The sequence below is a fragment of the Coturnix japonica genome, chromosome 12 (assembly GCF_001577835.2).
Source record: "Coturnix japonica isolate 7356 chromosome 12, Coturnix japonica 2.1, whole genome shotgun sequence".
Lineage (NCBI taxonomy): Eukaryota > Metazoa > Chordata > Aves > Galliformes > Phasianidae > Coturnix > Coturnix japonica.
Genome location: NC_029527.1, coordinates 1,665,737 through 1,692,968, shown reverse-complemented (window position 1 = coordinate 1,692,968; position 27,232 = coordinate 1,665,737). Strand labels below are relative to the sequence as shown.

Genomic DNA, 27,232 nt, shown 5'->3' with positions numbered 1-27,232 from the left:
TTAATTCCTCTCCCAATCCGACCCCCCCCCCCCCCCCGGGGGAAGCGGGTTTGGGGGGGGTCACAAAGCGCAGCACAGCGGAACTCAAAGCGCCGGGCGCGGATCCCACCCGGCCGAACCACGCCCACACCACTTCCGGTCAGCCCGGGTGGGGCCGTAAAACGGCGCCCTCGCGCAGAGCGCATGCGCACGAGGCCGATTTCCGGTAGCGGGGAGGTGAGCGCCGCAAGATGGCGGCGGCCCAGGGAGGCGGTGGGACGGTGCGGCCCGAGCTGGGCCCGGAGCCGGCGGACTCGGCGACCGTGGAACCGGCGGCGGTGGAAGCGGCGGCTCCGAGCCCAGAGGAGCAGCGGGCCGAGCTGAGGCCGCTGATGGCCGCGTCCATGAGGCTGGGGGAGTCCTGGTGAGCCCGGCCGGCCCTCGGCCGCCGCCCCGTCCCTGTGCTGGCGTTGGGCTGGCAGCGCTGAGGGCCGCGCCGGGCCGTGTGTTACAGGTACGTGCTGACCAGCCGCTGGTTCGGGCTCTGGAAGCGCTACGTGGGGTACGACAGGTGGGACGTGGCCGGAGTGGGAGACCCCAACCTCTTCCCTGGGCCCATCGACAACTCGTGTCTGCTCGGAGGTGAGTGCGGCCCCACGGGGGGTCCCCGGGGAATGGAGGGTTGTAAGGGAGCCGGGCCTTATGTGCGTCTCCATTCCAGATGGGGAGACTCAGAGCTTAAAGGAGCATCTCATCGCACAGCTGGACTACGTGCTGGTGCCCAGCAGCGCCTGGCAGAAGTTGGTTTCGTGGTATGGCTGCATCGAGGGCCAGCAGCCCATCGTGAGGAAAGTACGTTTGGGTGGAGCAAGGTTTGCTCAGCGTACCTTTGTTATCTTATCTTTGGGGCTGAGGCTGATTGGATGGAGGCCAACGAGACCAAGCACCAGGTCTTGCACTTCGGGCACAACCCCGGGCAATGTTATAGGCTGGGGACGGTGCAACTGGGAAGCTGCCTGGAGGAAAAGGATCTGGGGGTGTTAGTTGACAGCTGGCTGAACATGAGCCAGCAGTGTGCCCGGGTTCTCAAGAAGGCCAAGAGCATCCTGCCTTGTGTCAGAATCAGTGCAACCAGCGGGAGGTGATTGTCGCCCTGTTCTCCACGCTGGTGAGGCTGCACTTCAATTACTGTGTTCACTTTTGGGTCCTTCTCCAAAAGAAAGACGTTGAGGCCCTGCAGTGTGTCCAGAGAAGGGCAATGGAGCTGTGAAGGGTCTGGAGCACAGTCCTACAGGGAGCTGCTGAGGGAACTGGGTTTGTTCCACATGGGGAAGAGGAGGCTCGGAGGAGGCCTTATCTCTCTGCAGCTGCCTGAAAGGAGGTTGTAACAAGGTGGGGATCAGCCTCTTCTCCCAGGTAACAGTGATAGGATGAGAGGGAACGGCCTGGGGAGATTAAGTTGGACATTGGGGAAAATTTCTATTCTGAAAGAGTGGTCAGAGACTGACACAGGCTGCCTGGGGAAGTGATTGAGTCACTGTTCCCAAAGGTGTTCAAGAAAAGGGCAGATGTAGGACATGGCTTAGTGGGTATGGTGATGGTGGGTTGATGGTTGGACTTGGAGATCTTTCTAACATTATTCTGTGGTGTTTGTTTCACTAGTTGTGTGTTGAAAGAATAACATCAGGTTATGTTTAGCTTGTTGTCTCCAATAACGTGACTTGTCAATGTTAAAGTGCCTGAATCCTCATTGACTCTCTGTGAGTGGGTTACATGGGGTGAGAGCCGTGAACCTTGTTCCAGTTACCTTCATATGTTTATGATTGTTTGGAGTAGTGCAGTGCTTTCATGTTGCGTGCAATAGTTCAGGCTGTACTCAATGGGACAGAACAGGGCACTGGGATAAATTACCTGTTAATGCAGGTGGTTTGGGGACTTCCAAACAAGAACCTGGTTCTTGTTTTCTCTCCTAAAATTCTGGCACTCTCAAATCCAAAAAGAAGAGACATGTTTGTGGTTCTCTTTTATAAGCTCATAAGGTGTTTTTCTCCTGCATATGTAGTTATGAATGCATTCTGAGTAGGTAAGCCATTCTGAAAGGTAGAATCATGAGTCGCTCTTCTGAAATCAACTGAAATCTGTCAGTTGTTTACAGGTAAAAGGGGCTTTGTGGTTTTTAGTATTGGGTTTTCAGATCAAGTGTTGGCAGCACCGTAATTGTTGAGTGGTAGAGCTTGGAGCAAATGCTGTTTTGTAGACAAACAGTCTGGGTTGTCACGGCTCAATTAAAAGTAACTTCTTGTTTTAGAGTCTAGGATTGTTGCAAGAACTTCAGTCCGTTGTTAACCTGCCCACTGCAGTGGATTTTGCTGTTAAAAACACACCTAGAACAGTAGGACAAGGAAGTGAGCATAGTATTTAAATGAATAAAATAGCAAGTGAAAGCAACTAGCTTTTTGTCAGCCACGTGTAGTTAAGGAATAATACTGGTGGACTCACCATAGCACAAAGCTGGGAAGTTAAGTGTGAATTAATTATGAACTGAGCAGTTCATTGTGCACCAATGAGCTGAAAGCTGATCTCAGGGTAAAGAGAAATGCTCTGTGTCAGGGTATGGGGGAGGGCAGTTGTTGTCCCACAGCCCTGTGAAGCTGTGGCATCAGATGGTATGGATCTTCTCAGCTATTTTTTTCTCTTCCTGCTCCACTGACATTGTCAGATAACTGGCCTTTAAGATGTGCTTCTTTTATACTTTATGATTTTGTTTTTAATATCTTATTATTATTTGTGTTATTTTGCATCTTTCTGTGAGCAGGTGATGGAATTTGGTCTATATGCGAAGCACTGTGAAGTTGAAGTTTATCCTCTTGAGCTGAAGCTGTGTGAGAGCAGCAGTCCTTCCAACGTGATCAGCTGCTGCTTCAGCAGAAGAGACAGTGTTGGTAAGTAGCTCACTCATGCATTAAGCTGTTCTGATGCTTTGTCAAGAGGCGCTTTGTATCTTGCTCTGGAAGGAAGATGTGACTAGAACAAAGTCTAGCAGTAAGGTGGTCCAACTGGAGCATGTGATCTCTTAGTAGGGCCTGAGGGAGCTATGGTTAACCTGCAAAAGATATAGGAGTTTAGGGGCACCTCTTAACAGCCTGACAGGGCCCGTGAGGAGGGTTACTGAGAACACAGGAAGCGAGTTCTTTACTGCAGCACAAAGCAAGATAACAATAGATGGCAGTCATAATTTGAAACATGAGTGTTTGCAACTGAATATAATGGAAAAAATGTTCCCTGTCAGAACAGCTGGACATTTGAATGGAGCCCAAATGAGGGTTTTCCTTCCTTGCCAGCTTTGAACACCCAGCTGGCTGTGTCCCAGGCAGCCTGGGCTGAATGCAGTGTTGACTCAGCTTTGAACACTCGTGTTAGGAACACCCTGAAGTTTCTTCCAGTCATAGTGACTCTTTGTGCAGTGCAGGGAGTTGTCATTAAAGGCTTTGCAGAACGTGTTGTTTACTAACCAGTGTCCTGGAGAAACCTCTGTGTTGCTCGTGTAAAGCAGTTCAGTCTTTTGTTCTTCGTGTATAATTCCTTCTTCCTTGAGTGTGAATGTTTTAGATGTCTTCTCAATGGCTCTTTTTATGCTTCTCTGCTTCCTGAAACGTGCTCTCTGTGTGATTCCTGTATTTTCACATGTGAAAGTGATGGATTTGGGCTGTGATTTGTCTCTGAAGAGGCTTCTTTCAGCTTGCTGGTGATAACTGAAAACACTTCCTGCTTGAACCTGTATTACCAAATCATGGCTCTTCTACCAAAGTTGTCCTTTGGGCAGGAGCATCACAGTGGTTCTGAATGCTATTGAATGAAGGGCTTGGCATACAAATGTATGACTGAAATAACTGCATTTCTTTCTTTCACACCAAGTACTAGAGAAGCTATAGGAGCAATTGTAGCACCTACAGTGCACTTCCTATTCAAAAGCCCTTGACAGATAGCGATGCTAGAAGACTGCCTTTCCAGTCTTTTTACTTCCAAAGTTCTTTTGTTTTAGGAATTCTGGTGTTACTTTTTTTCTTCGTCAACAGCCACTCTCGTGAAAGAGGTACGGAAACTCTTTAAAATCCCGGCTGAGAAGGATGTGAGGTTATGGAGCAGCCATTTTGATGGCTCTTACGAGCAGCTCAGCGAGCTGGGTGTCACTCTGGAAGATGCAAACATCTATCATGGGGAGGTAAGGGATGTATTTATTTCTCAGCGCTCGTGGTAAATGGTAGCATTGTATTCTGACAACACTCAGCAATTTGCAGGGCAGGCTTCCTTGAGCAGTGCTTTATCTCTAAAGTTTTTAGATGGTCATGTACTGTTTTCTTTCCATGCCAAATACTTCAGTCACAGTTATCAATATTTGCTCTACCAATAACTATGTGAAATGTACAGTGGATCTTTTTAGTTACTTTTCTTTTTTACCTGGACTCTCTTTCAGCTTGTCCTAATAGAAGTGAGAAATGGAGATGGCACGTGGCCTCAGCATCCTTTCCTTGCAAAGTAAGAGTGAAGTAATGGCTTCATTATTTAATTCAGCTTGTTTGCTGAGTTTAGTGAGCGTGTGTTCCCAGATATTGGTGGTTATTGGGAATTTATTTGTTTTGTGTGTTTTGGAGAATGTCAAATCTTCAACATAAATAATCCTTCAGTTGCCCTACAGCTGGTTTCTTGTTTTAGCAACAGTCTATGTCCTAAAGCCTGTTTCAAATAGGCTGTGTAAGGATTAAATAGCTTAGGTTTCTGCAGTGCTTAGGAGGCAGAGGTGCTATTTCTGTCGAGCTAGCTTACTTAAGAAACTACCTCTGTAGACTGCACAGGAAAAGTCTGTAGTATCCTACTGCTGTAGGAGAAAAATGATTGCAGCGTGTGTTTCTGAAGCTGCCAGTAGTGAATACTCCACGTTCTAGTAGTTGCTCCTTAAAAGCAGCATACAGGCAGCTTGACAAATGTGCACCTTCCGCCCCCTGCAATAAAAAACCAACAGCTTAATCAAAACAAAAAATCCAGCAACCCAACCAATTAGAAACCTGGGAGTATTGCCACAAATCTTTAATCTCTAGAGAAGACATGAGTAAGATGAGGGTGTGATGAAATATTATGGGTATGTGGTAGTGTAAGTTACATGAAGTGATGAGAAATGTCTCTTATTCATTGTGGAAGGCTAAATCCAGTGAAGTTGAGGCCATGAGACTGAATACTGATAAAGGAAATGTTTTCTGTTCAATGCAGTTCAAATGGCAGCAGGATTCATAAGTTGCTCTATTTGAAATCAAGATCCTACTGGAGCCGTGTTTGAAGAATGGGGCAAAATGGGATAATTAGTGAGACCTGTTTTGAAATGACTCTGTGCTTCAGAGATATCCTGCTGGGAAAATGGGTTAAGACAATGTCCATAGGATCACAGTGAACTACACTTACATGTTCTCTCTTGAATCATTGATGTTGCTCTCTATTAGTCCATTTGTAATCACCCTGTGCTTGCTTTTCACATAATCATTTCTGAATTTTATTTCATTTCCTTCCCTTTTATTGCGTATCTCCATATAACCATCATTTGTAGTTCATTTGGTATTTGAATATTCTCCATCTACTCCTCATATTTTATTGAGAATCTTTATCTGTTTCAGTACTTTCTGTCTTGCTTTAGGCATCTGTTTTAACCTTATACACCATGCAGTGATAATGCCAGAAATTGTGTGATTTAAGGCAATTGATGTATTTTCTATGTACATCATGCCATAGTTAAATGCCCTTCTAAGTTTGAAACTCTTCTTCCCCCATTGCTTCGTGCTGTTGACCTTGGACGACCCCTCAGCAATGGAGCCAAAGACTTCATGGGCAGGCCTTCATTTCTTGACTTTGAAGCACATGTGTTCTTGCAGCAGGTGCTCTGCTTTGGGTAGCACTGACTGTGTCAGTTCTGCAGGAGAGACTCTCACACATGTAAACTTCCTGAGTGGCATTTCATGATGGCCACAGCTTTTCCACTTAAATACAGATTTCAGCTTTTCTTGCTCTTCCTTTTTTTCTGTTGAAGCATTTATAGACTTTTTGGATCCCTACTTGATGGAAGGACTAATTTTACCATGTGCTCTCAAGGTACCCTCAGCTGAATTGGAGCTCTTCTCTTGCTTATGCCTTCCAACCACTTGAAAATCTCACTTTTCTTAATTTTTCTTATTTTTTTTCCCCCAAGCAGTTCATCTTGGCAGGTTTTTGAGGGTTTTTTTTGCTTATCAACCATATGGCCTCACATCTTTTGTACTAGATTAATCTTTGTCTTTATGCTGCTGCTCTCCAGATTTCTCTTCCCTTGCCATTTGTGTGGGTTTTCAAAAGGTTGCGTGGTAGAACTTGAAATGCCTGACTTTAATTGGCAGAATGGGGGCAACGTGCAGCAGTGCTGTGAAATGCAAAGTTGCACATCAGACCTCAAGCCCTGAGTTTTGGACTTTGTGGGGCTTTGAATCCAATCGTGGCAACCAATGCAACGTTAGCCCCTGTAGCAGCCTTGAGGCACGTATCTTAATAAGAAATAACCTCAGTGGTTCACCAGGGAAATCCTGAGTGTGAGTCAGAAGAGTTTCTTTTCCTAACTGACATACTGGTAAATGGCACATGAAATGATAGCATCCTTTTAGGTTGTCAAGAAATGTGATAAGTAGGTTAATGAGTTTTCAGAAGGAATCTAATGGATTGCTGAACAGTTGGCAGATGGTTTTGGTAGTGGAGGAGCTAGAAGTGTTATATTGATGAGAAAGTTAAAAGGTGATTTGAGCACTTAAAGTTCCATGGCGTATGAGAAATGGATGTTAAATAAGGAAGTGCACAGGCAGCAGATTGAGATAGAACACAAGTCAATGCCCACAAGAAGCTGAATCCAAATGCTCAAGTCTACAAAATGAAATGGGAGTTTTTGAATGCAGCGATTACTGATGTTTCAAATTGTTTGTGGTCTGTTGGATTGAATTGAACCATGTTGGTTGTCATCGGTCACCTCTGTTTTCATGTGCCATGGCATAGCTTCCAGGAGGATCTGTCTGCTCCATGATCTTGCCAGGCACTGAGATGAGCCAGGCTGGCCTGTAGTTCCCTGGATCTTCATTTTTTCCCTTTCTGAAGGTGGGGGTAATGTTTCCCCTTTTCCATTTTGTGAGAACTTCACTGGACTGTCACAGCTGTTTAGATACGGTGGACAACTTCATCCACCAGTTCTCTCAGGATCTTCAGATGCATCTCATAAAATCTTTTGGTCTTCAGTACATTCAGGTTCTTTAGGTGGTTTTAAACCTGGTCTTCTGAAGTAGGTGGTTCTTTATTCTCTGCCAGTCTTTGTGCATCCCTTTCAGTACCCCCAGCCTCAGTGTGCTGAGGGTTGCTGTGTGCATGGTATGCATGCCACTACAGTGGTGTGCTTTGTCCCCATGTAATGGAGTGTATCAACCAACTCAGTGACAAACTGCTTTGTGCCCACCCTGATTGGTTCTTGCTGATTACCATTCTGTTTGGGTGGATGCTTTGGGTTTTAAGTAGAGAAGAACTGATGTTGTTGCTTTTAATATGAGGTGAGCCTTTTGTGATGATTAAGACTGTAACTTTTGTTTGTTTCAAGCTTGGGGTTTTGTGGCAGGGGGTGTTGGGGCTGATAAAAGTAGTAGCACTGTTTCTACTTTTTGCCTTTCTTCCAGGTCAAGCACTGCAACTGGCAGAAACTTTACTACCTCTACGAAACCTTCAGCAAGTTCTTATTCCACAGCATCTGCCACATCTGTCATTACTAACGGCGATAGCAGCAACTCCTATGGACTGAGCAGCTCCAGCCTGGGCAGGGGGTAAGAGCTGCAATCATCTTTTGTGATTGTCCCTCATGTGAATACTGCTGCTCTTCCTTGCCTGTATAGAAAAGGACTGTAATGCTGCCTGGTACCTGAGTATCTTTAACCAAACCTTGCTTTTGAGACAGTTTAGGTTCTGCTGTTCCTTATCACTTAGAAAAGTAATACATGTTCTGGTGCTGCTAACTGCTGGAGCTTGGCCTAATTTTTAGAGGACTGGGGATATGAGAGAAAGGATTATATCTGCCTATGTGATAGCAGTCTTTCCAGGCAGAAACATAATTTCCTTACTAGCTCTAACAGCTCATCAAATGAGCACTAGGTTGCTACGTTAGGATGGAGTGCTGTGTACTTGTAAACAGATGAAACTGAAGTGTTCTGAGGCATATGTTAATAATAGGCCTGTAGCAATTACTGTTTCCAAAGTTAGCGTGTGTATCTCATGATCCTGGTATCTGGTGCTAGCCACTGTGAGGCAGCAGAAACATGAAGGCTGATGCCTTTCATTAATCAGTTCTTTTACTCATGTTTGATGCAAGTCTTCAAAATGGCTGAAACTGGGTATAGACTCATTGTGGAGCACTTTGTGTTGGCTTTCTTTCAGAGGTTCTGGGTTTGCCTGCAACTCTTACAGCAGCAACAGGGACTCTGCTTCCCTGTCCCAACCTGGCCTATGTGGACTCAGTAACCTTGGGAATACCTGCTTCATGAATTCTGCATTACAGGTAAAGCTTGAAAAGTTCATTCTTCAGAATTAAGCATGAGAGTGATCTCATGGAGATTGTGAATCAGAATCTGTGGAAAGAAAAGTGTTTATGCAGAAATGATCTGCTGTGGAAAACATTTTAACCTGCATGTGCAGCATTGGTGAGATGGGCACACAGAACCATGGTCTCTTGCAGACTTGGTGTGGTCAGGCTTCAGCATTACACTGAGAAGCTTTTCTCAGGTTGATGAAGTGTCAGTGGGAGTTACAGAACAAATTAACCAAAAATACATGAAGGAAAACCAAAGAGCTGCAGGCCAGGGAGCCTTCCGTGTCTTACTCTTGATGAACTGGTAGAAACTGCACCAAAGAGAAGGATTACACTTGTGGGCAGGTCTGCTGCATGACTGTGGCATCTGCAAAGATAAATGAGTCTCTTGAATCCTGTAACCTTTGGTGTATCCTTTTTTAATTTGTTTTCCAGCCACATTCCAGTTACAGCAGTTACAGTAACCCACCTTCCTGAGAGATGTTTTGTTATTATTATTAAATACTCTGTCTCACCAGATTTGTTAAAACATTTAGCTGTGTTTATTCTGGTGTGAGAGTTGGATTTGTTACTTAATTGTCGCACAGATTCATTGTCCAGTGCAGTAAATTCATCTCCTTAATGATTTTTCTAGTGTCTGAGTAATACCCCTCCTCTGACCGACTATTTCCTGGAAGATAAATATGAAGCTGAAATAAATCACAGCAACCCCTTGGGGATGAGAGGAGAAATTGCAGAAGCCTATGCAGAACTCATTAAACAGATTTGGTCTGGGAGACAGTCTCATGTGGCCCCACGCATGTTTAAAGTAAGTACTCTGTGTTCTTGTAGTGTTGCTCTTTGGCAGAAGAAGCTAACATGCCTTCCACAAATCCTGATGGCTTGAAAGCACCACCAACAAAACTGCTTCAGTGTTATTTCAGTTTTTAAGGAGATACTTTTTGGAGTATGGGGAAGGAAGGACAAGTGAGAAAGTAACTTTGTAACCTGAAGTTGGCTGTTGCTTTTTAACTTAGTACCTTACTTAGTTAATGACCTTCTAAACTGAGAGCTGGTTTTATATGCATCACCGTGGCTGTTGCTATAAAACTAGGCAAGGTCACAAACATTGCCAGCTGTTAATTTTTAGCAGTGTGCAAGATACAAGTGCAAAAATGGAATGATGAAGTAGAGAGCAAAAAGCATTTCCTTTTCTGCCATGTTATCTGTTGGTTTGGTGTTTGCTGTGCTTCAGCACAAAGAGCTGCTTCCAGCTCAAACACTGCAACGTAGCAGCCACCCTAGGAAAATTCAAACTATGTTGTTTGTTCTAAGTATAACACAAAGATGCTCCAGGACAATGTAATGAAAGCATCAAAGGAGCATTAAGAGTTTGCTTCTGTAAGCGCAGTCTCAGTAATGCAGAGAAGAACAACACTGCAAGTGGATGAAATAAGCAGTGAGCTGAAATTGTGAACTCACATCCTTTCGCTGGTTGGGTTTTGTGTGGTGTGGACTCTAAGCTGAGTTATAAGTTTTTGAGACCTGGAGCAGAAGTCCTGCCTACCACAGAAATTATCCTCTGTAGGGTCACAGGTAGTTCTGAAACAGCGCAATGTTTGTGTTTGGCTGTGGTGTTTCTGGCTCTTGCTACTCCTGTTATATAAGCCTGTTATATCTTCTGGGTTTGTACTTCTGCTTTTAAAATAGCTGCAGACTGTTGGTAACTACTGGTTTCAAATTTAACTTTGAGCCAATCAGTGTTAGCTCTTCTGCAAGTCTTTTCTGTCTTGCAATACACCTTCAAGATGCTGTCATGCAGTAATTAATTCTGCATTGTGGCTGTAAGCTTCTGAAATAAAGTAAAAAATGCAACATGTGAGTTTGTGAATTAATATTCCTAATTCAGATTTCCATTTTAAAGCACTGAATGCATTCTTCTCCCTTAATAGTTCAGGGATGAAGTGAAAAATGATTGGTAAAATTAATCTTGGTACTCGCTATCTGTTAGCACTCAGTTCTCTGGAGTCTGCTGCTAATATAAGGTAGTGTAGGGTTGGTCTCTGCAGAAACTGGGATGTTTTTATTCCACTGTCTTATACTTGCCCCCTCTAACTCTTGTGTTCTGTTGCAGACACAGGTTGGCCGGTTTGCTCCTCAGTTTTCAGGATACCAACAGCAAGATTCCCAGGAGCTCTTGGCTTTTCTTCTAGATGGCTTGCATGAGGATTTGAATAGAGTGAAGAAGAAACCTTACTTGGAGCTGAAGGATGCCAATGGCAGGCCTGATTCGGTAAGATGCCCTTTATTTGAGAACAGGGTGACCAGTGCTTCTGAAGGAAGCAAATTTGCAAATTGGTTTTGTGACGCTTCCTGCCCACCAAATGCACTAATGCCTTCCCTACCTTAATCTTGGGTCAGTACTGATATGAGAGCACCTTACAGGCAGTTTTGTTTCTCTGAAGTTGGCAAACTGTGCTCATGTTGAAATGAGACACTTAATAGTGGACCGTCTTTCTTCCTTTAAGTGAAATCACTTTCCTCCTTGTCAGCCTTCTGACTTTGGTCATGGTACAAACAACTGCAGAATGCTGACAAGTGCATAATCCACAACAAATCCACAGTCAGGGTGGCAGTAAGATTCATAAAAGCCAGGTAAAACAGTTCTTTGTTCTAGGAAGTATATGTGACTATTTGTTTTTCCACTTAGCTAAAAAATAGCCTAAACGTTTTCTGCTTTTTCATGCATGTGGCAAGAACGTATGAAGTACATTTATCCCCTTTTTTCTCCAAGCAGTGGTGGTGGTTGTAGGGTGAAGTGGATGCCCAGCTCTGCTTCATTTTCTTTAGGTGCTTCCACTTCCCCTGATGTAGGAACTAAACAGATTTCTGCCTTGTTTTCAAGTCACTGTACTTCTGGCTTGACACAGAGCCTTAGTTTCACTAAGAAAAATCCAGGTGTGTTAGGCTGGAAATAGAGTACATCCACCTTTCTGTGAAGTTCCTCTGTATGTATTAACTTCCTGAGTTTGTTTCCATCCCTGTGCTTGCTGTGCCTCGTGTTTGTGAGTATTAATACTTAATTTCTTTTCTTTCTATAGGTTGTAGCAAAAGAAGCCTGGGAGAACCACAGACTGAGGAATGATTCTATCATTGTGGATATTTTTCATGGTCTTTTCAAGTCTACCCTTGTTTGTCCCAAATGCTCTAAGGTTTCTGTGACCTTTGATCCCTTCTGTTACTTAACTCTTCCACTGCCTTTGAAGAGAGATCGTCTGCTGGAGGTTACCCTGGTATATGCAGACCCACAGCGCAGACCTGTCCAGGTGAGGCATCACTAAGGCATGGATTTCATTATCTGAGCCTCTTTCTCTTAGGTTTTGAAGGGGGTGGCTTCACTTTTCCTGTGGTGTGGTTACTATGTGATACACAGCTCTGTGAAGGTAGTAATGTGTTTGCATAGTCAGGTTTACGTCTTTGATTTCTATAGAGAGCATAATCTTGGGGACAAGGGGTTGGTAGATGCAGCAGAGATGTATGCTAAACTGGCAGTGAGTTTTCATCCTGCTTTTTGTACAACCATGAAATCAAGGACAGCTGCACTCATCACCAAGGTTTTGTGAAGGGAAAGAACAGAGGAGGGATTCATTGAAGAGATGAGTAATATAAGCAAGTAGCATAGACACTGAAAGGGTAAATGGTACTTTGAAGAATTGAGATAAACCAAAGCTGCAGCAGCTGGAGCTCTGCTGGTGGAATTGGCTGTGTTTGGTCTCACATCCCACCTGCTGTCCCCCTGACAGCAATTCTGGGCATCTTGTGATCTCCCAGTTGGGATGCTGGAGGTATGCAGCGCTATCTTTCACCTCTGGTGTGTGACAAAAGAGAAACAGTGCCCCCACTATGTGGGCTGTGCTAAGAGAAAGTGAACTGTGAGCCAGTGATGGCCACAGGTGGGGGTACAGATGGATGGCATAACTAAGAAGATCCTGGTGAATCACAGTGAAACATAACTCCTTTTAGTCAAGGCAAGTGTACTTCATGGGGCTCACTTTAACTGTGTGCCTGTCTGTCTTCTTGGATGTGTGCCTTTGAGTCCTTCTTTAAAACATACGGTTCTGATTCCCAAAGGAAGAAAGGATGGCAGTGACCTTCAGCAGAACTAGACATTCCAAGTTGTGTTTTCGTATCCATGCTCTTTGTGTACACACGTTTGTTTTGCCTTTGCTAAGCATTGTTCTCTCCCTTTTTAGTACCGGGTTGTGGTGCCAATGATGGGGGCCATCTCAGATCTCTGCGATTCACTCTCCAAACTTTCTGGGGTTCCTGCAGAAAAAGTAAGGATAAATGCAGTGTAGTAATATTGATAAAGCTTTGGTCTTCTAGAGGCATTTTGATGTCTTAGTTTTTAAATATATAATGAGCTGAAGGATATATTTTTATTACTACTCTCCATTAGAAGTTTGAATGCAATTTTTGACTGAAGAATATAAAAAATGGTTGGAAAACATCTATTTATCCACCTACCTCCCCCTCAGCATTTCTGACAATGTAATTTCTTAGTAACCTGAGATGCTCAGTCTGTTTTGAGGCCACCTCCCCTTGGATGCCCTTCTAATAACGAAGGAATTGGGTGAGCTTTTTATAAAGTGAATGGTTTTGTAGGTGGTGGGGGGGGATTTTCAGGATACCAGTGTAACGCTTCAGTCTTTCTCAGCAAGTTATAGATGTGAGAGATCTTTGCCTAAAACATGTTAGATTTGAGCTGTTGTTTCCAGCAGACTGATTTGCAGCTGTACAATCTCATCTCCTCAGCACCTCTGTAAAATCAGTCTCTTACAAGCTTTGTTTTTCTGAACCATTTTAATGAAAGCAGCTCCTGGTGTTGTTATGGGAAATGCAGCACTGATACTACAGGTGCTGAGAATTCTCATGGGAAAAACAAATAAAGTATTGCTTGAATTTAGCTTGCATGAGTTTATGTAAATATTTATTACACTCTCTTTGCAACTCTCACTTGCTGTTCTAGATGGTGGTGACAGATGTGTACAACCATCGGTTCCACAAAATCTTCCAGGCGGATGAAGGTTTAAATCATATCATGCCAAAAGATGACATCTTTGTGTGAGTAAAGTGGGAAGATGCCACGATGCAAAAGAGTGCTATGAAACATTTGCTTTGGTTTCAAGATATAAAACCTTAATCCTTTTTTTTTCCTTAAAATCTAAGCCTTCCCATAGACCCTTTCCATGTGGCTCCTGCTCTTGGGCCTCAGTCCTTGAACTAGGGCCTGGTTTATGCTCCAGATCAGTCCAACACCTTGGGTGTGTTGTTAGGATAGAGCGAAGTCTGAGTTGTTGCCTTCTGCTTCTCGTAACAGTAATATGGTTGTTACAGCACGCAGCTAACCATGGCAGGGATTTTGCCAGACCAGTGCTTGCTCTGTCTGTGTCCAGCTGTAAAGGACCATGGGCAGACTTGCCTTGGGGGATGTAGGTATCTATGGTGGAGTTGAGGGTTTGGCTGTGCTTTTGTTTCCAATGCATGTGGTGGATGCAGCTGGGTCATTCAGGTGGAGAGCAAAGGTCATGTTGGTAAAATGGAAAATACTGCACATGAAATACAAAGCAGACTTTGGGGTTAGCTTCTGAGCATGGAGCTTGTGAGATCCAGTGAGACCCTCATCAGAAGCCCCCTCTTTCTCTTGTGAGGATATTCCAGTGCAAGGTGATGTCCTCGGGTGCAGTGAATGGGATGCTGTGACACACTGCTCAGTGCTGTTCTGTCCTGCCATCCATTGTGAACTCACTGCTGAAAAGTCACACCACGCTGTTTCTGAAAGCTCTTGTCACATCAGATGTTTTCTTCAATTGCAGCTGAAGATCAGGCTGGCCGAGGTGCCTAGGAAGGGCAGGAAGCACAATGTTCCATAGATCATTCCCTAAGTCCAGCGTGGAGACACTCCCTGCTGTCCCTCTCCCAGCAGGGCAGTCTTCCCATGGCTTTAAGGAACATTGCATTGCAACAAAACTATTCTCCTGTGTGTGTAACCTGTTGCACATTCTTCAGAAAACTGCTGTGTCTGATTTTCTCTCTTCTGCACAGAAGGGGAAGTGTTAGCTGAACTGCAGCTCTGTGTGTTGTTATTTGAAGTCGCCGTGTCCTTGCATGCAGACCTAACTGTAAATGAGGTCATGTTGTGAGTCATAGCAGTGGGCTGACCTGGGTTAAAAATAGCCCTGCAAAAAAGAGGAGAGGCAGCAGGAGGAAACTTGGCTAATCCTGTTTTTCCATAGAACCCCTCTCAAGATGTTTTCAGCAGGCTGGAGCACTTCTCCTGTGGAGACAGGCTGGGGGAGCTGGGGGTGCAGGGGAGACCTCACTGTAACCTTCCAGTGCTTGAAGGAGCTTATAAGCAGGAGGGGGACTAACTTTTACATCATCTGATAGCAACAGGACATGGGGAATGTCTTATCCTTCCATATAGCTGAGCAATATTTTCTTTCTTTTAAGTCAGTGAGGAAAACTTGAGTGCCTTCTAGAAAGTATTTTGTTCTTTGGGTTTAAATTACCTCTAGCTCTTCAGAGAAGGGTGGGGGGGGGGAGGGAAGAAAGAAGAGTTGATTGATACGACCTGAATCACAGCTCTGTGTGCCTGTGGATTCCACAAAATGTTTGTCATGGGAAAGATTCTCTTGTGATGGAGTTGGGCATATATGCTGTTTGCACTGTATGATGTGTCTTATTCTGTTCATGAGAGAAAACTCTCTTTGTACTGATGAATGAAGGGGAGCAGCTGCCTTCTATTACAAAGTATGTGTAATGTTTTTACAGCTACAGTTTCACCCAAAATTCGCAACTTAAAAAGCCAAGGGAGGGGAGGTTTGCACTGTTACCATCCAGTGTTTCTTTTGTGCAACATTGGGTGGGTGTTGCCACAGAATGAATCCCAAGAAGACATTCTGTAGCATTGAATGGGGCTGAGAAGGTAACAATTTATATACAAAGAACTCTGTAGGCTGATTATTTACTGTGGTAGGAAAGTACTGTTTTATCCTAAGATATTTGTTCAGATCACTCAAGTGCCTCATGCAATAACGTGAGTCACAGGAAAGGTGAGGTTTTTAATATTGCTACTTCTGTTAGAATCAGATGAGAAATCTGCCCCATTTCAGGACACTGCTGCAAATCTGATGGAGAGTTACAGCAGCTCTCAGCTGGGGAAAGATGTGCTGGGAAGGGAGACCTGCTAATGATGGTACTGTTTGTGTGGTGTGTTCCCTGGTACAAACCCTCAGAAGGGTTTGAAGTTGATATATGTAACCCATGGGATGACTTGAGGACCGTAAGCTCATTTAAATTAAGGATCTTTTCTAGAACCAAAAGGCATTTTGTATTTAAATGAACGTAATAGTCACCATCTCACATACTCAAACTACCATCTCGCATACTCAAACTATTTTCTCTTATATACTGACCATCTGTACTTCTTTTCCCCTCAATGGTTTGACCTCCCTGCTGGCATACTGCAATGAGTACATCTGGTCACCATGTTTTAGGTAACTTCTTTCACTGGGGAAAGAGCTACAAGTAGCCAAGCGATTCAAAACTGACTTGAATCAGTGCAGCACATTCAGAAAGAGATTCCTCAGATGTACATCCTCAAAATGTGTATTTAAAAATAGCAAAATTCTTAGTGGGGTCCCGTGGTGTTTTTTTGTCCCTATGGATTTTACTGGCTGTTGTCATTCATCTGTTTTTGTCTGATTTTCCACAACAAGGAAACAGAGAAGCTATGATGAACAGAAGGTTCATCTCTGCCTCTTACCAGTGTTTAAATCCTCCTTTTAAGTGGCCAATAGTGTCCTCATGTGAAACGTACTCCGCCCTCCCACTTGAAGAAGCAAAACAAGGTTGTATTAATAGCTGTCTGTGGCTGTTTGTTCAAGCTTGAGACTGCAAAGAACCAGTGTGCAGTACCCAGGGGAACTGGGGAGCCCCAGGGCTTCTGTTTCACCAGCAGCTGCCATCCCAGTGGGTGTCGTTGTGCCCTGAGGCTGCTGCTCAGTGCCCAGCTGATCATCGCTGTCTGGGTGGGCAGCAGAGCAGAAGGGTCAGGCTGCCCCTTCTTCCTGTGCTGTGGCATTGTGATATTACTTTATACCAGTACTTTTCTTGGTATGGGAACTGAGGCTGTTAGCTGATGCCTTGGCGACTGTTTTATTTATTACTTTTTTTGGTAAGAGAAATAAGGTGTGATGGTTTCTGAAGCTTAAGAGGGCCTTATGGTAATGTAACCTGGTACTGCTTGCCTTCTCTCCCATTCTCAGTGCTGCCTTAAGTTGCCTGAGGACTGATATGTTTCAGTATCAGTGGTCAATCTCCTGCAGTATTTTCTCCAGGTTGGATTCACTGAAAGCAGAAGCCAGATCTGGGGCTGCATATGAGAGCGATATCCCATTGCCTTGACAGGATTCAGATTTTAGAGGACTGTGTGCTAGCCAGTGAGCAGCATGTATCTCCATTTGGAAGGCAGGGAGACATCTCATACCGTAAACCTGTGCCCCAGTATACTAGTATTGGAATTGTTGCTGTCCTGCTTTTGGCAGCAGTATGTGTGATTCCTTGCCTTCAGATTTAGGTCTCTGAATGGGTCCTGAATCCCTGTATGGGTCTAAGCAGAGTCTCATTGCCCATCCAGCACTTAAAGTGTCACCAAGTGGAACTCATAGAGCAGGAGCAGCCTGGATGTACTTTGTTCTTTTACTGCCAATTGCTCGCAGGGGTGCAGGGTCTGCTGGCACAGGTGTCTGTACCATTGAAAGTCTAGACTGTACCATTGAAATAATATTTGTGAAAGGTCCTGTCCAAATATTGAACTTGCACCTTCTAAAAGAGATTATAGTGGGAAGAAGAGCTGTGTTTCTTCCCGTTTTCACACTGGAGACTGGAGAAGACAGGTCAGCTTTGTGACCTTGCGGTGCACCTGGATGTTCTGAGACATGCACAGTGAATGGTCCCCTCCTACCAAAGCAGTGGGAGATGTGGGATTTTGATGGAGGCAACAGAAGGAGACTCCATGGGCTCTGTTTGGGATTGTAGCTTGGAAGTCATTGAAATACCTGTTCTGGATGGCTGTGATGTGCTCTTCCTTCCAGCTGGTCTGTTCCTGGTTTACTCATCCTTGCGGCATATCGCCTATTGTAATAGTAAAAGAGAAAGAAAAGTGAATGTTACCAGACTCCTTGTTTTTAAGCAACTCTCATATGCATCCCGAAATGGATCCATGTGCAAGAGGACAACAGCACACATGTTTTTTTCCAGAGAAAGGAGGGTTTGGAATTATAGTTCTCCAAGACTTGTATTCTTCTCTTTCTTATCATGACAGGCTTGGAAATAAAGTATTGCCCTGCTTCAAGATTTGGCAGTATTTAGCAGCAGAGCAGAGGTGGGGTACGTGCTGAAATGGTGTTTTGCTCTAGGATATAAAGTAGGGCCTCTGGCCTGACACATGGGACAGTGCAGCCAAAGCACAGTGGGATGAACCCACTTCTCACAGCACTGTAAATGATTCTCTGGAGATACGATATTTCTGTGGAAGGTCAGGGAGATCTGTGGCAAATGACCAGTAAGTCACTGTGTAAAGGTGGTCTGCAAATCAATTTGACAAAATGAGCCCAGTGTTTGTGCTGAATGCTCTCATTCTCCAGGCTAAGCAGGGCGCAGCATTCAGCGCATCACTGCAATGCTCACTATTTCTTTCCCTTAGGTTCCGTGAAGTCCAGCCCCACTATAGGACCTCCGGCTCCCGCTCCATTCTAACACCCCCACATGTTCCATGCTGGTGATGTCACATCACCCAGAGATCCAGCTGGAGCTTGGAGCCGGCTTACAAGGGGTCAGGTAAGTGCCATCCAAAGGCAGCCTCTACAGCCCTCCTCTACATGGGCAGGGCTCAGTGTTTCTTCTTAGTTCCTAAGGCCCAAGAAGAAAATTGCCTAGAGTCACAGGTGTCTCTGATCTCTTAGCCTGGCTAATGGGGCATATCATATAACATGTATTGTTCACACTGATAAAGGTCTCACAAATTGATTTGCAGGTCACCTTTAACCCATGAAAGTCACATAAAATGTATATTTGGTTTGCCATGCGTATTATTCTTTTTGCCTTCTCTTACAACATGCTGTGTTCTATGTTTAGATAAGATCATGATCTTGAAAACCATAGCTGGCTGCAGGCAGGGCAGGTTTGTCACCGTGATGAGCTACAGCAGCTATTGCACTGAGTTACAGCTGCAAGCTGGCTTTGTGTGACATGTTTGAGATAGGTGAGACTGCAGCAGTCTGATCTAGGAAAGTGCTCGGAAGTTCTTTGTTTGAAATATCCTCCCTAAAATGTGTTTCTTTAACTTGGAACTGAACTTAAACTTGGAAAAATGATGCTGGTTGGATTCCCTCATTCTTTTGCTTGTTTTCTTGGTGGCTGTTGTGATACCCTGACCTGTGATCCACGCGGTGTTTTCCAGTTGTGTTTAATGTTATTCACATCACAGCATTTTGGAGAGAGTTTTTGAATAGCATACTATAGGGTTATAGTTAATATATAAATATTTTAGGTTGGTATTTAGCTGAGAGCCTTTCCTGCTATTAGTGGCCTTTCCTATAGTCCTTCTCTAGTTTTCCATGCTCCCGTGCATTTGCTTGACATTAATTTACTGGGGGACAAAAGTTAGCTGCTTCATTGCTCGGTGCCTCCTTTCTGAGTGGCAGCTGTAGCCTGAAGCTTCCTGCTGCTTTGCAGGCTGAAGGCTGATCAAAGCCATCCTGATTTACTGTCACTTAGCTGTTTTCAGGCACTTTGCAGACTTGTTGTGACTTATAAAGGCAGCTGGCCTGTACCCATCAGTTGTATAGTCTGATGTAGCCCTATAGGTTTATAGTATCAGCTCTGCTGGCTCTGAGACATCTCTAATGCTGGGGTAAAAGCTGTTCTGTGAGGAAGTAGGCAGAGGGCATGCAGGCTGTTTGTGAGATATATGAGTAATCCTTAGCTTATTCAATCCTATCTGTGCCATCACAGAGGCAGGGCTTCATTCAGGACCTGTGTGAGGATGGAGTATTGCTGGGGGCTCCTCTGATCAGCATTGGAGGTGGTGTCTCTCACACCACCACCAGTGAGAACTGGAATCAGTCATTGGAATGCTGAGGAATGTAGGCACCTTGGGCATGTTGTGTGCTGGTCTGCTTTGTGGGAGACCAGCCCAGAGGGTCTCCTGGAACGTGGAATTAACTGTAAGTGATACTTCTGTGACTGAGTGTTACAGTACTAAGTGCAGTAGTTCTCTTTATAGTGCTGTTGTCTAACTGGACAGTGCTGATGGCATAGAAAACACAACAGCCATTCTTATCAAGCTGTTAGATCCACTTCTTGTCTCTTCTGTTCTTGGAGGGGTATTTTTCTTCGTGGCCTTGAGCTGGGAGCTGGGCTTTTGTTTAAGTGGGACAGAGCAGAACTGCAACTCTGAAATTTGTTCCACTCCATGCTCTGCAAGGGTGTGCTGAACATAGAAACAGAAACCTGTTTCTTGGCTCTTGCAAGAAAGGAACTGGCATCTCTAATGTGCAAGAGCTGTGGGTATGTGTCATGGTTAACCTGTGACAGTATGTCCAGATGTGTGACTGTCATCTCAGTTATGTGTAGTGACAGCTTTCATGAAACCTTTCTTTTTTCAGTTTTAAGATGAGTCTGGAGCAGGCAGCTCACCAGGCTGAAGAGCACTGTGAGGTGGAAATCATGGGATAAGTCCTTTATGCTGAATAGTCTTGAAACTCACATAGGGAGTGAGAAACGCAGTACAATTGCACCATGTGGTTCCTTTTGACTCTTCTATTTGCGAATACCTGGTTTTTCTGTTGCACGCAGCAGCACAAATTGCATCTCAGTGTTCTCTCTGCTCTCTGGAGCTGCTTCTCTTCCAGAATGTTTTCTCCTGGATTTTTCTGTAAAGCAGATGTTTCCATACTCTTGGTTTTCTGAAGCCTTGTCTGGTTGGTGATTTAAGCTCAGACCTGAAATGGAGCAGGAGGCTCGGGGGGAATGTAAGACCTAAGGAACTGAGAAGGTTTCTTTCTTCAGACAGAACAAACCTTGTTTTGGTGATCTAAAAGTTCATTTAGTGCAGTCAAGTGTACACGGAGTACAACCCTTATTGTCCTCAAGTGATCCTGGCAGACAGAGTTGTTGGACTGACTTGATATTGGTTCTGCCTGCTGTGCTTCTTGGCAGTAGAAATAACCTGTGGACATGCCTGTCTTTTGAACAGATATGAAGTCTGCAAGCCAAGTGAAGATGGCTCAGAGTACATTACTTTGTCTGTTTACTTTCGGGAAAAGGCAGCGAGGCAATCCAGCAGCACTTCAGGGACTGTGCTCTTTGGTCAACCACTGCTGGTATCTGTGCCAAAACACAAGCTCACTGTGGATCACTTGTACGGTGTCGTTTTGGAGCGGATCAGGTAAGTCACATCTGTACCTTAGTGCAAAATTCTAGTGTTAGCTCACTGAATTAGACTATGCCAGGATCACTGCATCCTTTTTGATAGGAAGATCTTTCCTGGATTTGTCTCTGGGGTACCAACCAGTGTTTGCATTGTGCTACTGCCTGGAGGCCACAGGGATGTCCTGAGGTCCTGGTTGTCTGGGCTCTGTAAAAGCTTCCCATTACATAATACAGATGGTGGTCCCATGGGAAGTTACATGCTTGGTGCTGCAAAACAGATCAGAAGCACTGCGTGGGAAATGTGAGGGCTCTCATGTGGGTCACCATAACTTGTTTTTGTATTTCCCATCTAACACCTGTTAAACTCGGTACAAGCAGTGAGAACGTAGACTTTCCGAGTTGGTTTTGTTTGAGAGCTTTTGATGCTGTGCATAATAAATTGTGGCTCACCAAGGGGATTGACGGGGAGGGTGCAGTTGTTGTGATGTACTGTTTTGTTACAATTGTGGAATTAAAATGTTCCCTCTGTTAAGTCGCTATGTGAAACTCCCTGTGGCAGAAGTATACTCCGCACCTTGTCCAGACAGAGGAGCATGCAATGGCTCCAGCAGTGTGGCTGAAGGTAAAGTCTTTTCAGAATTACTTGGAAGCATTTTGGTCTTGAAGCTCTTGTTATCATGTTGTTTGTGCTGTGTGTAATTGGCTTGAGCTCCTGCAGTTATTTTTAGCTCTACATAATGATGATATAGCACTGTGGCAGAGGGCTGCCTTACTATGAAAACGACCAAATGCAGCCTTTTGGGATGTTTCTTAGAGTGTGCTGTCAGATGGTGTGATGTGTTAACCTATGTTGATTGAGTGTATTTCATCATGCCTGACAATAGGATGTGAACCCTGATGTTTTTCCTGGCCTTGGTAAGGGATAAAATACAGCTTCAGTCTGAACTTTTCACTGACGGGCTTCAATATTGGGCTTGTTTTACATTTTGCCAGGTGACATTGAAGAGATGGAGCATCAGGATGATGGCCAGGAAGGCAGGGAGAAGCTGGCAGAAGTTGATTCCTGCCCCTCTGAGGGCTGCATGCAGGTTGAGCCAACGAGAGGCCTGCAGCCTTGTAAGAAGCAGTATTTCACTTTCAGCCTTGTGAATTTATACGGGACCTCTGAGATAAACTCTATTGTAGAAGGAAAACTCTTGAAATTGAATGGTAACTATTGTCCTGTTATCCTTCCTCTTCTTCCTCCTTCCTCCAACAAATGGGCAGCAAAAGTTTTTTCTTGTTTCTTCTAGCTTTTTCTACGCTTGCTATTGACTGGGATTCTGAAACACGGAGGCTGCTCTTTGATGAACAGGAGGCACAGGTTGTAGTATGCTCTTTTCATAAGTGTTTTATGTGTAAACTTAGTGCATGCCATAGTACACAGCATGATACTTCAATAGATCACAGTAATAAACAGCTGAAATTGTGTGGCCCTCTGCCCAGAGGCTGCAGTCAACAACATGGGGTGAGTTGGTCAAGATAAGACCTGCAGATCTGTTACTGTTCGTCTGCTACCAGTGTTCCTAAAGGTAGAAACTTTAATTTCTAAGTTGTCTAGTTCATAATCTACTCAAATTAATAAGCAGAAAACCACACACACAGAACCTTCTCCTTACTAAGAGACCACACTTAAGCAATTGAGTGGCTTGGAGATGAGAGCTAGCTCACTTGAAGGTCAGTGTCAACCATGATTGCTCCTCTGGGAGTTGGTAGCTTCTTTGCCCCAGTATCATTCTGGTTTCTGTCAATCACTTCAATACATTTAGCATGTGCCACAATGATTTAGCATGTTTTGGTTGTTCCAGCAGTGTGAACTTGGGCACGTTCATTTTCACAGTGGCAGGGATTAAAGTCTATGTGAATTGAATAAAACTTGCATCTCTTTCACTAGGCATTTGAAAAGCATGCAAGTGTGTTACAACCACAGAAGATGAAGGCAGTGGTAGCCCTTAAAGACTGCATAGAGCTCTTTACTACAATGGAAACTCTGGGTGAACACGACCCTTGGTAAGAGCTTCTTTCTCCCTTTTTATTTATTATAAAAATCTGTAACTGCTTGAGATCAGATGATTTGTCCCAGGATTCTGATCATTTCCCATGTTTGTCTTTTAGTCTGTGGGATGTGTCTGTTTTATGGTCAGTCATTGACTGAGTAGGCTGCAGGCATGGGCTAATAAGGGGTGTATTTTTTCCTTGTTTCCTGCCTGCATTTAAAAAAGGCACTGTGTATGTAGAGATTGATCTATTTTTGATCCCCCACCATACGTCTGACTTTCAGACAGCATCAGAGGAAGCATTTGTGATAGCAGTGAGAGCAGCTGGCTACTTTATAGTGCTTGGTTCTGCACTATTTTATTTGCAGCTTGTACCAGTCCTGAAGCACTCTTAGTTTTACTGAGATCCCTTTTCATCCAGTAGGATGTTTTAGCAGCAGAGTGAAAGTAAGAGGTAGTTTGGAAACCTCCAAGGAACTGGATGTTCCGTAAGCCAAAATGGTCTTCTGTGAGGCAGGGACTGAACCACACGATTGATGTATCCTCTGACATCTTTCAGGTTTCTTATTTTTACTTTTTTTCCTCAGGTATTGCCCTAACTGTAAGAAGCATCAGCAGGCCACAAAGAAGTTTGACTTGTGGTCACTGCCCAAGATTTTGGTAGTGCATCTAAAACGCTTCTCATACAGCAGATACTGGAGGGATAAACTTGACACTGTTGTTGAATTCCCTATCAGGTAAGATCCTTCCTTTGAGCTAGTTTTCATATGAAGACCTGATGCTCAGAGCTGTTATTCATTTGGTCCCTCCCTCAATCACTTTGCAGCACCCCATGAGTTTACCACGACCTGCTCTGTGTGGCAGGGCTAATGTTTGGGTCTCGGCACTGAAAACTTCAAGCTGTTGAGCATCAGAGCATAACACTTAGCTTCACTAGTGCTGTCTGCTGACAGAGCTTCACTGATGTGGAAGCAGAGATTGCTGGCATACTGATATTTCTGGATTTTCTTCCAGGGGTTTAAACATGTCTGAGTTTGTCTGTGACCCAAGAGGAAGCTCATATGTCTACGACCTCATTGCAGTTTCCAATCACTATGGAGCCATGGGAGTAGGCCACTGTGAGTGATTGTTTTCCTGTTCTTTCATGCAAGGGACGTACAAAGGAGGGACTGGAGGGGGGCTCTGTGCACTGTGATTTACAGCGGTCCTCACCAAGGCTTTCTAGTACAGTGTCAAACATGGAACTGTAGAAAGCAGCTCTTGGACAGCCTTGCACAGTTGGTTTGAGTTTTGAATGTCACTGGTGCAGTGCTTCCCTGAACCTGAAGTTTCTTCTTCCAACAGACACTGCCTATGCAAAGAACAAGGTGAATGGCAAGTGGTACTACTTTGATGACAGCAGCGTGTCGTTGGCTTCAGAAGACCAAATAGTGGTGAGTACTTGGCCTGAAGCTAATCCGAGCTCATGCTGCAAGTGTGGTCCCTTTCCTTGAGCACTGTGTTTCTAGCCAAGCCACATGGATTGTTTCAGTCTTTCCAATTCTTTTGCTTTTTGTTTGGTAGACAAAAGCTGCCTATGTGCTGTTTTATCAGCGCCGAAACGAGGAACATGTTGCCCCATCTCCTCCCCAAGAAGAGTGTGACGGCATGGATACCAACTAAAGCACCGCCTCCAGCACTCGGCCGCCGTGTTAGAGGTCCCTCCTAAAGCCATCTCTGAGGCATCTGAAGTTTTTTCTTTCTTCTGTAGGAGTTGAGCAGAATATCTAGCACTGAAAGATTCGGTGCTTGGGGTTACAGAGCAGCACCGGAGAGCCAGGAATAGGTGCTGACTCTCGGATATTTAGAGGCCAAAAATAATATATATTGGAGCTTTGATAAAGTTCTTTCTAAAGTCTGTCTGAGCTGTGTGGCTTGAGGCAGGGGTCAGGGCTGAGCTGGGGCTGTGGGATGTGGGCTGAGGTCTGTAGCTGGGGTTGGGGTAGTACAGCCTGAATCGGAGGTTACAGCTGAGTGTGGTGGGGCCCATGGAGGAGTGCGGTGGGTAGGATTCTGTGCATTGGTCCAGGGGCTTCCTGTCAGCCCTGTGGTGCTGCTGATGGGCCCTGCGTGTATCAGTGAGGCTCGTGCACCCTTTCTGGAGTCTCTCAGTTCAGATCTTTGTACATCTGTTGTGCCACCTCTGCCATTTTACTTTGGTTTCCTTGCTAAGCACCAAAGTTTCTCTTACTTGCACTGTTTCATCTGGTGGTGCACTTGAGACTCTTGTGGGCAGTTTATACTCGGCCTCTGTTAGCATTAGGTCAAAGGGGAATTGCTTTGAACTAATAGAGGGGAGACTTAGGTTAGATATGAGAAATTCTTTGCTCAGAGGGCAGTGAAGAGCTGGCACTGCTGCCCAGGGCTGTGTGTGCCCATCCCTGGAGGGTCCATGGGCAGCCCGAGCCTACAGGAGTTGGAACTAGATGATCATTAAGGTTCCCTCTAACCCAAGCTATTCCATGATTGTAGACGTGAATATCAAATCTGTAAGGCTGACAATTTTGTGTCCAGTGTGTCCCTTTGACATAGTTGCTTAGTTTTGCTCCATCCTTCCAACACAACTGGCAGATGCTCTTCCTCTCTTCCACCTTTACCTGACTGGCTCTGTTTCTCTCAGGACTTGAGTTCAGCTTTCCTCTCATATAAGGATTCCTGTGAGCAGTAGATGAGGTCAGTCCTCAGTGGAGAACTGTTTTTTTTTTCCCCCATTAAAAAAGTTAGAAAAGCTTAGTTATCATCCTCCAAGGCCCCCCATGACTTACTGGCAGGGTATGAGAGGCTTTGAGTAGGAGGAAGGGCTGTCCGTAGCTGATCCATAAGTATTATTATCCCCATTATTATCCCCTTCTGCAGAGTTTTGCCTTTAAAGCATTGACATTTGAATTTAGAGATCAGAATTGTTAGTTGCTTCCGCTATTCTGGTTTGTGGGTTGTTTCTGTTTTATACAACTCTTAATATTTAATTTCTGTTCCAAGGGGAACATCCCAAAAGCAATTTTGAACTGTAGCACTGCACTGAATTACTCTGATCAGCATTTCTCTTAGATTACCCTGAAAGAAAATCACATGGGCATTCCAAAATGGGGAGGTGGGAGAGGCAAGGGGGGAGTAAAACAGCTTTGTAAAGGCAACTTCCATCTGAAGTAGCCTTTGTTCTCCTCTTTACCTCCTTTGCTGCACTGACACTGAGAAGTGCATCAGTGGGGCTCAGTCTCTGATGCTCAGATGCTGAGCAGACACTGTTGTACTGCAGGAAAGTGGCCCAGCTCTTATTTTCTCTGTCTCGGAGCTGATGGCTGAGCAGCTGATGGAGCTGGCGTGTGTCTGCTTTAACACCAGAGCTGGTTTTTGGACTAGCACTTTGTAAGTGGCTGGATCTGTGGTATGAAGAGGCAAATTAAAGAGCGGTTTGCACTGAAACTGGGTTTTGTTGTGTTTTCACCTGTTGTTAAGTGGCCTGAAGTGCAGGTTGAGCAGCTGCTGGTTGTGGGGATGCCTGCTGCAGCACGAGCTCTTTCAGCTGTTGTGTGATGAGTGAAAGCTGTGCAGGGGAGCAGTGCAGTGCTGTGTAAATCTGGCTGCACATTTCTCTTTTCATTGAAGCAGGGTGGAGTGCAATGCTCTGGGAAATGAGGCAGAGAGAGAAATAGGGAAGGAATAAACTCACTGGTGAGAATCAAAGAATATCTTAGGTTGGAGTGGATCTTGAAGATCATCTAGTTCCAAACAACCTGCCATGGGCAGAGTTGCCACCCAACAGCTCGGGCTGCCCTGGATCCCCCCCAGCCTGTCCTGGAATGCCTCCAGAGATGGGGAATCCACAGCCTCTCTGGGCAACATGTTACAGTGCCTCACCAACCTCAAAAAATATGTATATAAAAAACCAGGAAGTTGGAGGACAGGTTAAGTTTTATGTAATAGGCTAACAGCAAAACCCTGTGCTGATCTCTGCCTTTTGATATTAAAATAAGAACTTGGAAAGAAGGGAAAGCAAAATGGGAGTTTGCTAAGGTGGGGCCGATCAGGTATTGAGTCAGTGCATGGGCTTGTGAGAACATCTCATGCAAGAATG

The 27,232-nt window shown here is 44.7% G+C and overlaps 1 protein-coding gene across 2 annotated transcripts; it reads left to right on the top strand.

Moving 5' to 3' along the window:
• Positions 1-188: 188 nt before the first annotated feature.
• Positions 189-26,580, top strand: USP4 (ubiquitin specific peptidase 4). Of its 2 annotated transcripts, XM_015874586.2 has the most exons (22): positions 191-403; positions 494-621; positions 701-831; positions 2,795-2,921; positions 4,056-4,201; positions 4,454-4,515; positions 7,704-7,847; positions 8,455-8,575; positions 9,240-9,413; positions 10,719-10,877; positions 11,686-11,910; positions 12,838-12,921; positions 13,614-13,708; positions 20,907-21,098; positions 21,616-21,704; positions 22,076-22,291; positions 22,375-22,445; positions 23,016-23,131; positions 23,706-23,855; positions 24,133-24,236; positions 24,463-24,551; positions 24,682-26,580. In XM_015874586.2, the coding sequence occupies exons 1-22, from the start codon at positions 231-233 to the stop codon at positions 24,778-24,780; spliced, it is 2,895 nt and encodes a 964-aa protein (XP_015730072.1). In that variant the 5' UTR covers positions 191-230; the 3' UTR covers positions 24,781-26,580. The 2 variants fall into 2 exon arrangements, 1 of the variants encoding a protein (XP_015730072.1); XR_001557866.2 differs by lacking the exons at positions 21,616-21,704; positions 22,076-22,291; positions 22,375-22,445; ... (3 more) ...; positions 24,463-24,551; positions 24,682-26,580 and adding an exon at positions 18,354-18,487 and having other exon boundaries at positions 189-403; positions 20,907-21,017.
• The last annotated feature ends 652 nt before the right edge of the window (positions 26,581-27,232 follow it).

Coding starts and splice junctions, on each gene's coding strand:
- USP4 (XM_015874586.2), top strand. CDS start 231: ATGGCGGCGGCCCAGGGAGGCGGTGGGACGGTGCGGCCCGAGCTGGGC. Junction 10,878..11,685: donor CCAATGGCAGGCCTGATTCG/GTAAGATGCCCT, acceptor TTCTTTCTATAG/GTTGTAGCAAAAGAAGCCTG. Junction 21,705..22,075: donor CTCCAGCAGTGTGGCTGAAG/GTAAAGTCTTTT, acceptor ACATTTTGCCAG/GTGACATTGAAGAGATGGAG.